The sequence below is a fragment of the Agelaius phoeniceus genome, chromosome 13, assembly GCF_051311805.1.
Source record: "Agelaius phoeniceus isolate bAgePho1 chromosome 13, bAgePho1.hap1, whole genome shotgun sequence".
In the NCBI taxonomy this organism is placed as follows: Eukaryota; Metazoa; Chordata; class Aves; order Passeriformes; family Icteridae; genus Agelaius; species Agelaius phoeniceus.
Window position 1 is genome coordinate 18,168,712 of NC_135277.1, and position 12,182 is coordinate 18,180,893.

Consider the following 12,182-nt stretch of genomic DNA (forward strand, 5'->3'; position numbering starts at 1 on the left):
CTTGGGGTGGGGAGTGGCTGAGGGCTCTACCAGCATTTCTGGGGGAAACTGGGAGCTGGGGTTTCTGTGCCTGGGGGAGAGAGCCAGCAGGGGCCCTGGGGCCTGGTTGACATCTACGCCGCTTTCCTCGGGAGCTCAGAGTGGCTCCGGCGTGGCCTGAGCCCCGCCCGGGGCGGAGGAAGCCCGGAGCTCGCCCGCCGCGGCCCCTTTAAGAGACTGTACCGCGGTCGCTTTAAGGGCCGGGACCCCGCCAGGCTCCGGCCCTCACGGTGGTGGGCGGGGCCTGCGGGGGCGGGACGCGGTGCTCAGAGTGGCGGAGGCGGGACTGGGCGGTGGGAGCCAATGGGCGGAAGGAAGGGGGCGGGGCTCGGCAGCGTGCGGCCAATGGGCAGAGTGGAAGGCGACGGGCGGCCAATGGGCGGGCGCCGTGGCGGCGCGAGGAGGCCGGGGCGCGCGGGGCATGACGGCGGCGCGCGGGGCCGCGCGCAGGTAGCGGGGGGGCTCGAGGGGCTCCGGGCCTGGGGGGGACCCGGCACTGAGGGGGGTTGGGGCCGGGAAGGGCCTCGGGGCCGGAGGGTGCCGGGGCCACGTCCCTCCCGCCGCCGAGCCGGTGTTGGCCCTCGGCCTGTCCCAGCCGGCGGCGCCGCGCTGAGGGGAGCGCAGAAACACCGATACCCCTTCGCCCATTCCCTGAAGAGACGGACCGGGTCGGGCCGGGCCGGGGAGAAGTCCCGCCGCTGCCCGCCGGCGACCCGCCGGCTTCGCCTGAGGGGCTCTGAGCGCCGGCGGGGATGGGATCTGCGCCGGGGCTGCCCCGGGCGCGGCCCCGGCGGTGGCCGAGAGCCACAGTCCCACCATGCCCCGCACAGCCCCGCAGGCCGAGGGTCGCCTCCCTCCGTGCTCCCTCCGTGCCGCGGGGCGCTCGGAGCGGCTCCCGGTGAGATGAGACCCTCTGACCTGCGGGCATCCCGGGACCCGGGTCTCGGCTCTGTCCCGCCGTGACCCCCCGGTTCCCGGGGCGGGGAACACCGGGGACATCGCGGGAGAGACGCGCGGGGCTCCCTCCGGCCTTGACGTCGCGCCTCATTCTCTCCTGCCAGCGCCGCTCGGCTCCGGCCGTTCCTCTCCAGCATCCCGGGGTGGCTCCGCTCCAGCTCCGACACGCGGGACTGAAATGACCTTGGACGCCGGGACCAAGGGCAGCTCGCCGAATCCCGCCCGGGCTCGCTCGGGCCGCGGCTGCCCGCCCGCCGGTGCCTCCCTCCGCCTCTGAGCTTCCTGGGGTTTACGGGGAGGCGGGATCGCTGCCCGGCTCGCTCCGGCCTCCGCCGCGCGTTTCTCCGGCAGCGGGGAAGGAAGGGATCCAGCGAAAATCGCTCGGCGACGGAGGGGCTCGCGCCGGACCTTTTCCAGGCTGGATCCCAGCGCCGCGTAAGGGAAGGGAGACGCCGATCCCGTGGGAGGGAGAGGCACCGGGTTTCGCCTGGCGAAACCTGGGGGATCGGGGAGCCGGTGTGGGCAGGGAGGGGGTGTTAGGAATGGGCAAAGGGGCATCAGTTCGCTGGATTGTTTTCACTTTGCTGGGAACTTCTACATCAGCCCTCTCTGCCTCCTCTCAGGAGCGCTGAACTCCAACTGGTTTTGTTCCACTTGTATTTTGGGACACTTGGGATGGTGAGTTTACCTCAGGAGCAGTTTGGTGCTGAACAAATTCTTTGAGGAGGATGACGGTATGAACTGCTAGAAAGTGTTTTCCAGTGCTGGCACTGGAAGCACCTCTTGGAAGGGAAACCTCCCTGTGCCTGGAGCCCAGCCTTACCCTGTGCTCCCAAACTCTGGATGTGTATTATCCCTGATGCATCCAGGAGCAAGATCTAGACAGAGGAGACAAAGCAGCTCCTGCCATGTCCCTGCTGGGACTGAGGATGCTCCTCACAGCCCCCAGAGTCCCCCAGAGCATCCCACTGCCAGCACTGTGTCCAGGAGTTGTCCCTGATGGTGGCCATGAGAGGGAGAGAAAACAAGGATGCAGCACTTCCAAGTGCTTTCCAGCCTGTGTGTTTTTTAATTTTAGGGGATTTCAGTGTGTTTGGTGACCTCAGAGGGGTTCTGATGCCTTTGCTGTCCCCGATCCCTGTGTGGTGCCCCTTGGTGTCAGCACCAGTTGGGGATAAATCTGCTCACCCGGATTAAGCAGTGCAGGCGCTCGCGGATTTAAGGGATGACGTGAGGGAAGCCAGAGAGTGCTGAGCTCTGGACAAGGAGGCTCCAGATCGGGTCAGAGCCCCTTTTCAGCATGGGAAAAGGGCAGATGAAGGCTTTGGTGCCTCCATGATAGGAGTTTCAGCCTCAGGGCAGGTTGGCATCCCCTGGCAGAGGATGCCTGAGGAGTCAGGTAGGGAACACACCTTTTGGTGCTATGCCAGAGGATGTTCCTGTTATTTGAGGTGCTTCTTGTTATTTGGTGCTTCTTGTCAGTAAGGTCTCCTTTCCCTTCTTGACACATCCTTTGACCTGAGCTCCTAAAAACCCACAACCTCAGTGTGTCCATCCCATCCCTGCAGTGCTTGGACTCTGGGCTGTGCAGGCAGGTCTTTGCCAACAGTGGCTGTGGGGATCCAGGAGCTATTTCGCAGCCTGTTTCCAACCACACGGCACCAGTGACTTCTGTTTGGTTCTGTGCCCCCATGGATGTGTTACCTGTTCTGGGAGCATTCCCTGTGCCTCCACCTGGGACTCAGACAGGCTCCATTGCACCTGGACAGTGTTTTGGTCGGGGCTCTGAGGCTGTGGGGATGTGGGAGCTCACACAGCTTCAGCTCTCAGCCCATTGGGCTGGGATCCAGCGCTGGGATCCAGCACCCCTATCCTGGCTCTTGCTGAGTTGGGGGGATTATTTCCATGGGTATTTTTCAGATGAGCCCCTCGGAGCAGGAGCTCAGGATGTGTCTAGGGCAGTACAGGTGGTGAAGGAGCTGCTCTCAGAGTAGAGGAGGTTTGGTTGGCTCCTCGGCCTGGGCTCTGCGGCACTGCCACGGCATCACCCCGCGGGCACCGGGCTGTGCTCCAGCTCTGCGCCTGTCCCGCCTGCTGCCGCTCATCCTGTCCTGCCGCCGCCCCACCTGCTCTGCATCACCCCCTGCCTAGTGACCCGAGTGCTTTCCCTGGAATAATTTCCCCTCCATGGCTCTGGCTGTTTGCTGGCTCTGCCTTGCCACCGGTCCCCTGGGATCGTGCTCTGCTTGGCTGCCAGTGCCGCAGCAATCCGGTGGTGGTTTGCCGAGGGTGGAAGTGTCACCTTTGTGACCTGCCAGGTGATAACCTGCCTGTGGCGCTGGGCCCGTGTTTACTTTACCTGCTGTGGCTGATAAGCACCTCTGATAACGTTCTCGATGGTAAATAACTGGCTCTGAGGTGCCTGGTGATGACTCTGCCCTGGGAAGATGGTGTTTGCCGACCAAGAGGAGCAGACCCTGGCTGAAATCCATCCCCACTGGGAATTTTGCAGACATGTGGTTTTTCCCATCCCAATCTCCAGCCCTTAAGGAGAAGAGTCTCTGCTTTGGAGGGTGTTATCGCAGGGAGCCACAGCAATTTAGCTGCTCTGTTCTGAGCACTGGGGAGTCCCTGGCAGAAAAATGACTTTTTTTTTATCTCCACGTGACTTGAGAAATAGCAGAAATATTCTTGCTGTCCTTGAGCGGCTGATTCTGACGTCTCTGTGCAGGCTGGGATTGAAGGGAACAGATTTTACAGCTCCAGACCCCTTTTCCCCTTTCCCTAGGGGGCTGATGGGTGTCTCCTTGCAGTGCCACGCCGATGCACGAGAAGGCAGCTCCCCTGAAGAGCCCCGAGCCCAGGCACGGTCGTGAGAAGCTGGAGGTGTCCCACAAGCAGAAGAGTTTGGATTCCCTCGACGGCAGGTGAGGAGCAGCATCCCAGGGTCTGTCTGCAGTTGAGTGTTCTCTCTTTTCCGTCCTGCTGTGACTTTCCTGCTGCCTTTGAGCCCTGAATGCTGCCTGCCAGCTGGGGCAGGGCACAGGGGGGGCCCAACTTTGTTTTCTCCCTGAAATATTGTGGGTATAAAAGCAGAGAGGTGAAAGGGGTTTGGGGAAGGGGATGGTATTCCCACTGCTGAGGTTGTTGGTAGGATATTGCTCTCTTCATGGTTTGTCCTTCCATCTGTCCGTGGGATGGATATGGATGGATGTCCCTGTGCACGGCCAAAGCTGAGTCCACCCTCCTGCTCAGGCACATTCCCAAATTCCTGCCTCTGCTTTCCCTTGGGAATCCTTGCCCCAGCTGCTAAAGCTGCACATTTCCAGCTCCCAACCTGTCCTAAGCTGCTGCCAGGTCAACTCTGGGCTCCTTCCCCCAGAGCTGGGGTGTGTGTGAGGTACTTTGTTCTGGTGCCTTCACTGGCTCTCACCAGAGATCAGCCCTCAACAGCCAGTACTGACCCTCAGCAATGCCCAGTGCCACGATAAATCACGGAGACACCCAAAATGTGGCTTCCTGGGGGTCTCTCTTCAGTTCTGTACGTTTTTCTGTGTCTCATATTGCAGCACACGTGTTTTGGGGAGTGGGTGAGAGACCTGTGGCTCTTTGCTTACCTGGTGATGATTGTTTTTCCTTCCAGCCTCCGCCTGAACGAAGCCCTCAAGGATGAGGACATCAAGAAATGCCACCGGGAAGTGGTAAGCCTGTGGCTTTGGGAATGACCAGGCTGGAGTGTTGTAGCCTCTTGCCCCAGGAGGAGCCTATCTGGGGTCTCAGGTGTGGGCTGAAGGAGTCAGAGGCAGTTTCTGATGTGGGGCAGAGCATTTTAATTTCAGGAGACCTGGTGATGGTTTTGTGTGGCCTGTGCTCTGCCTTGCAAACGCTTCCAGGATTTTCCATCTAGAGCAGAGGAGAAAGTGGAAATGTTGACTGAGAGCAGTTAAACTTCTGTCCATTTGAACCTTTTTGCTTGTTCAGATTATGCCCAAACTAGATGGTTTTGGTCCATCTACAGATAAGAGATGTTCTGGAAGAGGAAGGAATGACAGGAAGTGGCATTTTGCCTTTTCCCATGAAGGAAATGGAGGAGAAAAACATTTTTCAATTTCCTCAGAGGCATCTGGGAGGGTGACAGGGCCAGCAGTGGATTTGTGCTAGGAGCAGGGGGTAATGCCCTCCGTGTTCTCCTGGAATGCTCCCACTGGCACCCCCACCATCCCAGCATCCCTCTGGGAGGTGTCTGAGCCAACTGCAGCTGCTGCTGCGCCTTGATCCTCTTAGGGCCAGCTCATCTGGTGACAAGGTGCTCAGATCAGAGGTGACCTTGTACCTGTGGGCAGGAGGGCTCTGCCTGCGCGGCTGCCACCAACCAGCCTTGCTGTGCCAGCCTTCTCTGCATCCTGGCAAAGCAGCTCCTCCCTTGGTGACAGCCGTGTCCCATGGGAGCATCCCGAGGGCAGGGGGCACAAAGCTGCCTTACAGGACCAGTTGAGCAGATTTATGGAAGGCATTGAAGCGCTTTGGAGCTTTGCCTTGGCCACAGGAGCGTTTCAGGGCCGACCTGCCGAGCCTCCTGCGGCGGCTGCCGGCAGGCTTTGAAGTGGCGCCGGGAATATAAATAGCAGGATGGCGCGGCGCGATGGGCGCAAAGCAAGTGCTGTCACCGTGTCCCGGATAAGGGGAGAGGAGGAGGAGGAGGAGAGAAACCGCTGGGCAAAAGAAACTGCCTGCAGATGAGCCTGGCGGAGAACCGGCTCCTCAGCAGCCCCTGTAGCTATTAAGGGAAATGTTCATCTGGGAGGATGGCACAGCCTTCGCCGGGTGCTGGATCATCCAACCTTCCTCTAATCCGTCGGGGCTCCTGTTCCCAGCCCGGTGGGACCCCCCTGCGCCGGTCCCGGGTGCGGGCAGAGGGAGGTTTTCTTGCAGGACAGGAATTTTTGGGTCTCCTTATCGGCAAGGTCACCGGATAACTTTGCTCTGCTTTGCTTTCAGGCTGCTAGCAAGTACAACTCCCAGTACCACAAGCTGTTCAAGGACATCCCGACGGAGGAGAGCGTGCTGAAAGGTGGGTGGCAGGGCGAGGGATGGGCACGGAGGCAGCAGGATCTGGCACAGGCATTGCCACGGTTCTCTCTTTGCCTTGCAGTTTGCTCCTGCGCGCTCCAGAGAGACATCCTCATCCAGGGAAGGCTTTACATCTCCCCCAACTGGCTCTGCTTCTACGCAAACCTTTTTGGGAAGGACATTAAGGTAATGTGGGCACCTGCCCACCCTGGTCCCTCAGGGCTTGTAACCACAGCTTATCCCCTCCTTCACCCAAATCCCACCAAAATCCCCAGCAAAAACCTCCAGTAGGAAGGGGAGCACGGCCATGCCTCCCGCTCTGATGATCTGTGGCATCAGCCTGGGGATACCAAATACTGGTTTGGTTTAAAATTCCCTGATGCAAAACCTCCTTCCAGCCGCAATGGCGCTTGAAGGAAGATCAAAGGTTTTAGGGGGGGTGAGATTTGAATCCCTCTCGGCTTTTCTTCTTGATTTACAATCTGATGTTTCCCCATTAGTCTTGTGGCTGACGGGGATCTTGGGCAGAGACGACTTCCTTTAAAACTGGGCTGAAGGACTGAATTATTTATATGTGATGCTTTAAACAAATACCTGAAGGAAGCTCGAGGTTTCAGCAAAGTTACCCTGCCAAAAATAACATCCTGCCTTGTTTTTCACCCTCCCTGGGCTTGCATGGGGGGCTCTCCTGGTGGGTCTTAGGGAGGCTGGCTGGATGGTGCTTGTGCTGTGTCCATCCTGGTGTTCCTGCCCTGCAGGTGGTGATCCCAGTGGTGTCTGTACAGCTGATAAAGAAGCACAAGACAGCTCGGCTGCTGCCCAACGGCCTGGCCATCACCACCACTGCCAGCAGAAAGGTAACACCAACACACAGCAGATGCCCAGGTCCAAACTGGATGTGGTTTGAGAGCAGTGAATGAAGCAATTCCCATCCCTGCTTAGGAAGTGAGAGTTGCTCTCTGTGCTGGTTGCCAGCCAGGGCAAACACCACAGCTTTGCTTTTGTTCCTGAATTTCACTTTGTTCCTGGACGAAGCAAAGCCCAAGTGAAACTCGGTCGAGCCTGACAAATCCCTGCCAGTCTCACGTAAAACCTTTAAACTCCTTAAACACAAGCAGGGAAAGGGTTTGGGCTGGCATTCAGCCAGAGCTGGTGGAAAACTTGGATACGGGGCTGTGTTTCCAGCTTTTAAATCCTGTTGGATGTTGTTGGCTGCAGTGAGCTGATGTAGTTTGTCCAAGTCCTCGCCTGCCTAGGTGCTGCTGCCAGCACTGTGTGTTGCCTGTCCCTGCCAGGGAGGGGGTTGTTCCTGCAGAATGTTGGGAGGCAGTTATTCCTGTGGAATTTGGGAGGTGGGTTTTAGCAGGGAGTGGCACAGGGCAGGATTTGGGCATTCAAAGCCACTGCATATCACCCAGGGGCTCTATGTCAGGTATGGTGAGTGTGGCCCTGTGTCCCTTCCATCCCTGGGGATGTTTTCTGTAGGTCCTGGCCCCATTTGCTGCTATGTCCCTCCGGGTTGAGCATGGGAAAGCTGTAGGAACAGCAACTGAGCAAGACTGGCCCCAAAAAAAACTGGTCCAGGTTTTAGCAGGCTGCAAAAATAACAGCAGGGAAGCTCCACAGGGAAATGCCTGTGGGGGCTCCTGAAAACGGGGAGATTCAAGGGCATGATGTCTCTGCCTGTCCCTGCCTGGGGAGAAGTGGAGTCAGGATGGGGGAAGCTCTCCCAACAGCTCACCTCTCTCTCTTGCAGTACATATTTGTGTCCCTCATCTCTCGTGACAGTGTCTATGATGTCCTGAGGAGAGTCTGCACCCACCTGCAGGTACCCACGCACCCACTCTGTGCCCCACTGTGTGTCCATGGCCCTGAGGCTCTGCACCTGCCCTTTGGGCTGAGCACAGCTCTTCATCACTGCCTCCAAGGCTTTGGACTGCTCCCAAAGCCCTCTCCAGCTCCCAGCATCCTCACTCCTCAGCAAGGGATGGGAAGAGGGGCAGGAGCCATGCCTTGGGCACATCCTAACCCTGTGGGCTTTTCTGGGTCATGGATGAGGCAGAGCTCCGAGTTTCTGCTCTCTCTCAGGGCGTTGGTGTGAATTATTTATAATCTGGTGGTAATACTCGTTCTGCCACTCTGCACATTGATGCTTTTTGCCCAGATCCAAAGTTTTAAGGGGAGGAAGAATGGTACAAAGTTAAAAAAGAATTTAACTTAAGTGAGGGAAGATGTCCATTAGCCCTTGAGCTGGAGAGGATGACTGTGGAGACCTCTTCTCCCTGACTTTGAAGCACATGGGAAGCTGTGCAGGAGCCCTGCCCTGCCCAGGAGGGTGTGTGCCAGCTGTGCCAGGGCAATGATTTGGATGATTCAGCCCTGTTGCCAAACTTAATCTTTGAAACGTGCTGGGCTCTGCCCAGATGTACCCTTCTTTTTTTTACCCCTAATGTTTTATCCTGTCCATGGAAGCCCTTGGCTCAACCATGGCCCCACCAGGTTTTGTGATGGGAAGCAGTGATGCAGTGCCCTTTTCTCATGCCCCAGAACAGATTATAAGTTCTAGCAGCTGCTCTTCACAATCTCAGCAGAAAAGCCCAAATTCCATTTTGTGGCTGAGGCTGAAGCAAGAGAGCTGGCACTGTAATGCCCCATCCTTTCCTCCCCATCCAGGTTTCCAGTAAGAAGAGCTTGAGTCTGAAGGAGCTGTCAGAGGAGCCGGACTCTGTGTCACTGGTGAGGCTCAGGGCAGCTCTGGGAGAGGAGAGGAGAGACCCCCTGACCTCATGTGGGTGGAGAGGGCCTGCCTGGTGCCCTTGGTGGGTTTGACACTGTCTGGTGGCTGCTCAGAGAGTTGGGAGAGAGCTGGTTCTTCTGTTGGTGCCATCAAAGGGTGCAGGGAGGTGCCTGTTGCCATCACAGCTTCTCCTCTGGGACCCTCATCCCAGACTTGGCAGGAGCAGATGGGTCAAGAGGACTGGCTGAGCACAGCCACTGACTCTGTTTATAGACAGAAAAACTTCAGAGTGATGTGGAAAATGCCACTACTCTGTTCCCTGATGGCTGATGCTGTTCACAGCTGGGAATGTTGGATAACAGGCTGGGAATGTGGCTGAGTTACCCAAAAATCTGCAGGATGAGTAGGATGGGGGGAGAGGGAAGCACCTGCTGAACCATGGCATGATCCAGGAGCATGGGGGCCGTATCCTGCACCTTTGGAGCAGGGTCTCTTCCATGGCTGCTGGCCCTGAGCCTCGGGCTGGGTGCAGGAGGTGACAGTTGGGGTGCACCAGAGGGTGACAGGTGGGATGTCACCCATGGTCTGGTGACATCCCAGGGGTTAAAGGCTCATTTCAAGGGAGTGAATGGTTTGAATCAGGAGTGACCCAGGCTGATCTGGTGCTTTGGTGGGATGCAGCCCTTTGGCAGCTCCAGCCCTGGGAACTCTCCATTGGGGGAGTCCCTCTCTGTGCCAGCTGCCATGCCATTTGATTTGTTGTCTTTTTGGGGCACTTTTTTTGGCCCTATTTGGGGCATGCTGGAGAATTCCAGCTGACTGCTCTGAGTTTCAAGGGTGGAGGAGGCAGCAGCTAGAATTTGGGGCAGGTGTGGGGGGCATGGGCAGGTCCTTCTTTGGTAGTGGGAACCTGCATTCCCATGGAGCCATCATGGAAGACCAGCTCTCCCTCAGGAGGATGTTTTGAATGTGCTGGTGCTCCATGGAGATACTGTAAGGTTTGAGTTTGAATCTGGCCCCACCATATCTGTGGCACTGCTGGTTTCATTCATGGCTCACCAGGACTGTTCCCACAGGAGGTGATCGTCCCCGAGGGTAAGTGGAGGAAGGTGTCACCTACCTCACTGTCACTGTCACTGCCAGATGCCAACTACCAGTGCATCCACCGGACCTCTGTCAGCAGCCTGAGCACCAAGGAGAGCTCCTTCACCTCTGAGGAGCCACTGGTTTCAGGTGAGGGGCATCAGTTTGTGCCTTGCTCCATGTGGGTGATAACCTCCATAAAAGTGTGTTCATCCATCTGCTGCTCTCCTGCAGGGGAATTCTGCCTTACAGATTAGGCTGGGAGTCAGCAATGCAGTCCTGGGGATGGGCTGGGGTCTCCTGGCTGTGGGATCTGAGCCCATGAGGGAGGAATATTTGATGTTTCCTGGTTGCTGGAGGAGCAGGAGCAGCAGCCAAGTGTGGCTGTGCCACTGACTCCGGGTTTGCTTTCAGAAAGTGCAATAAATACCGAGGAGGAGCTGGAGGTGGAGCAGAGCTGTGTGGCAGAGCTGAGACCCTCTGACTACCAGCTCCTGAAGATCTTCATCGTGCTGTAAGTGTGCCAAGCGTGCAGGGAAGCTGGGGGGACACTGCTGGGAATGTCAGTCTCAGTCTCAACTGGGTGTTTGGCTTGTTCCTCTGCTCCCAGCATCTGTCTCCTGGTGGTGTCCTCCTCGTACCTGGCATTCCGCATCTTCCGTCTGGAGCAGCAGCTCTGCTCTCTGAACCGGGATTACCTCTCCCGCGGGCACAGGAGGTGAGGCACCCTCAAGGACATCTTGGGACACACAGTGGAGGGACATGAGTGGAGGACTTGAAGGAATGTGGGTGCAAAGAGGAATGGCTCCACTCTGATGTGTCTAAGGAATGCTCTGTCCCTTATCCTGGGCCTGCTGTTGGGCTGGCCAGTGACAGAACCCACAGTGCCATCTCCAGACCAGAGGTGATCCCATCAACTGCTGCTTTGAGTGACTGGGAAGTTTTGCTGTCCCTAAGACTCTGGAGCTTGGGAAGAGGTTTCCTCATAGGTTTGGGCTTGGTTCTCCAGTTGTAGGAAGCACCAGGACATTTCTTTGGAGCTGGGCTGTTCCTGGGGACTAAGGCCATGGGCATCAGCATGGGATGGACAGGAGGGGAATCTCCTTGGGCTGAGGACATCAGAAGGCACTGGGATGGGATAAGGAGCCTCTGCAGTTACTCATCCCATCTTCCCCACTCCCTGCTTGCAGGTGACCGTTCCCCAGGTGCTGGCTGAGGATGGACACTGAGGTGGTGGCTCCCTGCCCACGGCTCCCGGTGCTGTGTCCTCCCAACCGTGGCTGTTACATTTGGTCCGGCTTTCCCTCGGCTGGTAAAATGGGACCAAGTATTTTCTCTCTTCCTTCGGGCACTTGCTCCTGGTGGGACTTTCCAGCCAGGTTCTGGCCACCAGTGCCAACTCCCCATCCCACTGGAAACCTGTTTTCTCCCTGGGACACTGCTGTGCTGTAGCACTGGACAATGGCTCGGGGCTGCCGAGCACTTGGACCTTCCCTTAGGACTTGCTGCTAAGATGGATGCTGGTTTTTATTTCAGGCTTGTTTATTTCTTGTTAAAAGATGACCTTGGGCTCACCAGGAACCCCCAGAAATGTGGATGAGTTGCCACTGCTGCTCTGGGAGAACCCACCTGTTTGTCTCAGTATCCCTGGGAATGTTCCTGGAAGAATGGCCCTGAACATAGGGATCTGTGGGGATGGGGAGAAAGGTCCCACTAGCCCTGTGGGGTGTCATTTATCCCACACACAAGGGAGGGGGTACAAGCCAGGGCTGCCCAGCCCTTCTCTCCTGGAGCACTGGGCTCAGAGGGGGGGATGTGTGTGTGTGTGTGTGTGTGTGTGTGTGTGCATCCCTTGCAAAGCACTTTAAGGTCCCCCAGACCAGGTGTCCTCTCTGGGGTTCACACCTGGCCCAGGTGAACTGCTTGCTCCATGAGGATGTTGGAAAGGAGCCCATGGCTGGCACTGGGGAATGTCCCGGGGTGCAGTGTCTGTGCCCTGGCTCATGTTAACCTTGTCACCACATGGAGCTGAGTGCTGCAGGATCTGTCTCACAGGATTTGTCCCTCAGCCCCCCTGGGAGCACCCTGGGGTGGCAGGTGGTACCGGTGTGATTCCTTTCTTTCCTGTTTTTTTGGGAACTACAAGTGCTGACGGGGCCAAATCCCGGCGCCCTGGGGAAGAGCTCGCTGCTCGCTCCGGGCTTGGAACGGCTTTTAAATGGAATTACAATAAACCCAGGATTTTCTAGCACATCACTCTCTCTTACCAGCGTCCTCCAGAGCGGTGCTAGGCTGT

General features: G+C 57.4%; 1 protein-coding gene across 3 annotated transcripts; it reads left to right on the plus strand.

Annotated features, from left to right (window-relative positions):
* Positions 1 to 386: 386 nt before the first annotated feature.
* Positions 387 to 12,137, plus strand: GRAMD2A (GRAM domain containing 2A). Of its 3 annotated transcripts, none has more exons than XM_054642102.2 (13): positions 387 to 489; positions 1,101 to 1,431; positions 3,785 to 3,923; positions 4,640 to 4,697; positions 5,995 to 6,067; positions 6,149 to 6,252; positions 6,825 to 6,923; positions 7,823 to 7,894; positions 8,740 to 8,802; positions 9,880 to 10,036; positions 10,301 to 10,400; positions 10,497 to 10,604; positions 11,077 to 12,137. In XM_054642102.2, exons 3-13 carry the CDS (start codon positions 3,820 to 3,822, stop codon positions 11,078 to 11,080), a joined length of 942 nt encoding a protein of 313 aa, XP_054498077.1. In that variant the 5' UTR covers positions 387 to 489; positions 1,101 to 1,431; positions 3,785 to 3,819; the 3' UTR covers positions 11,081 to 12,137. The 3 variants fall into 3 exon arrangements, with proteins under 3 accessions (XP_054498077.1, XP_054498076.1, XP_077041443.1); XM_054642101.2 differs by having other exon boundaries at positions 3,810 to 3,923; XM_077185328.1 differs by lacking the exon at positions 387 to 489 and adding an exon at positions 582 to 937 and having other exon boundaries at positions 3,810 to 3,923.
* The last annotated feature ends 45 nt before the right edge of the window (positions 12,138 to 12,182 follow it).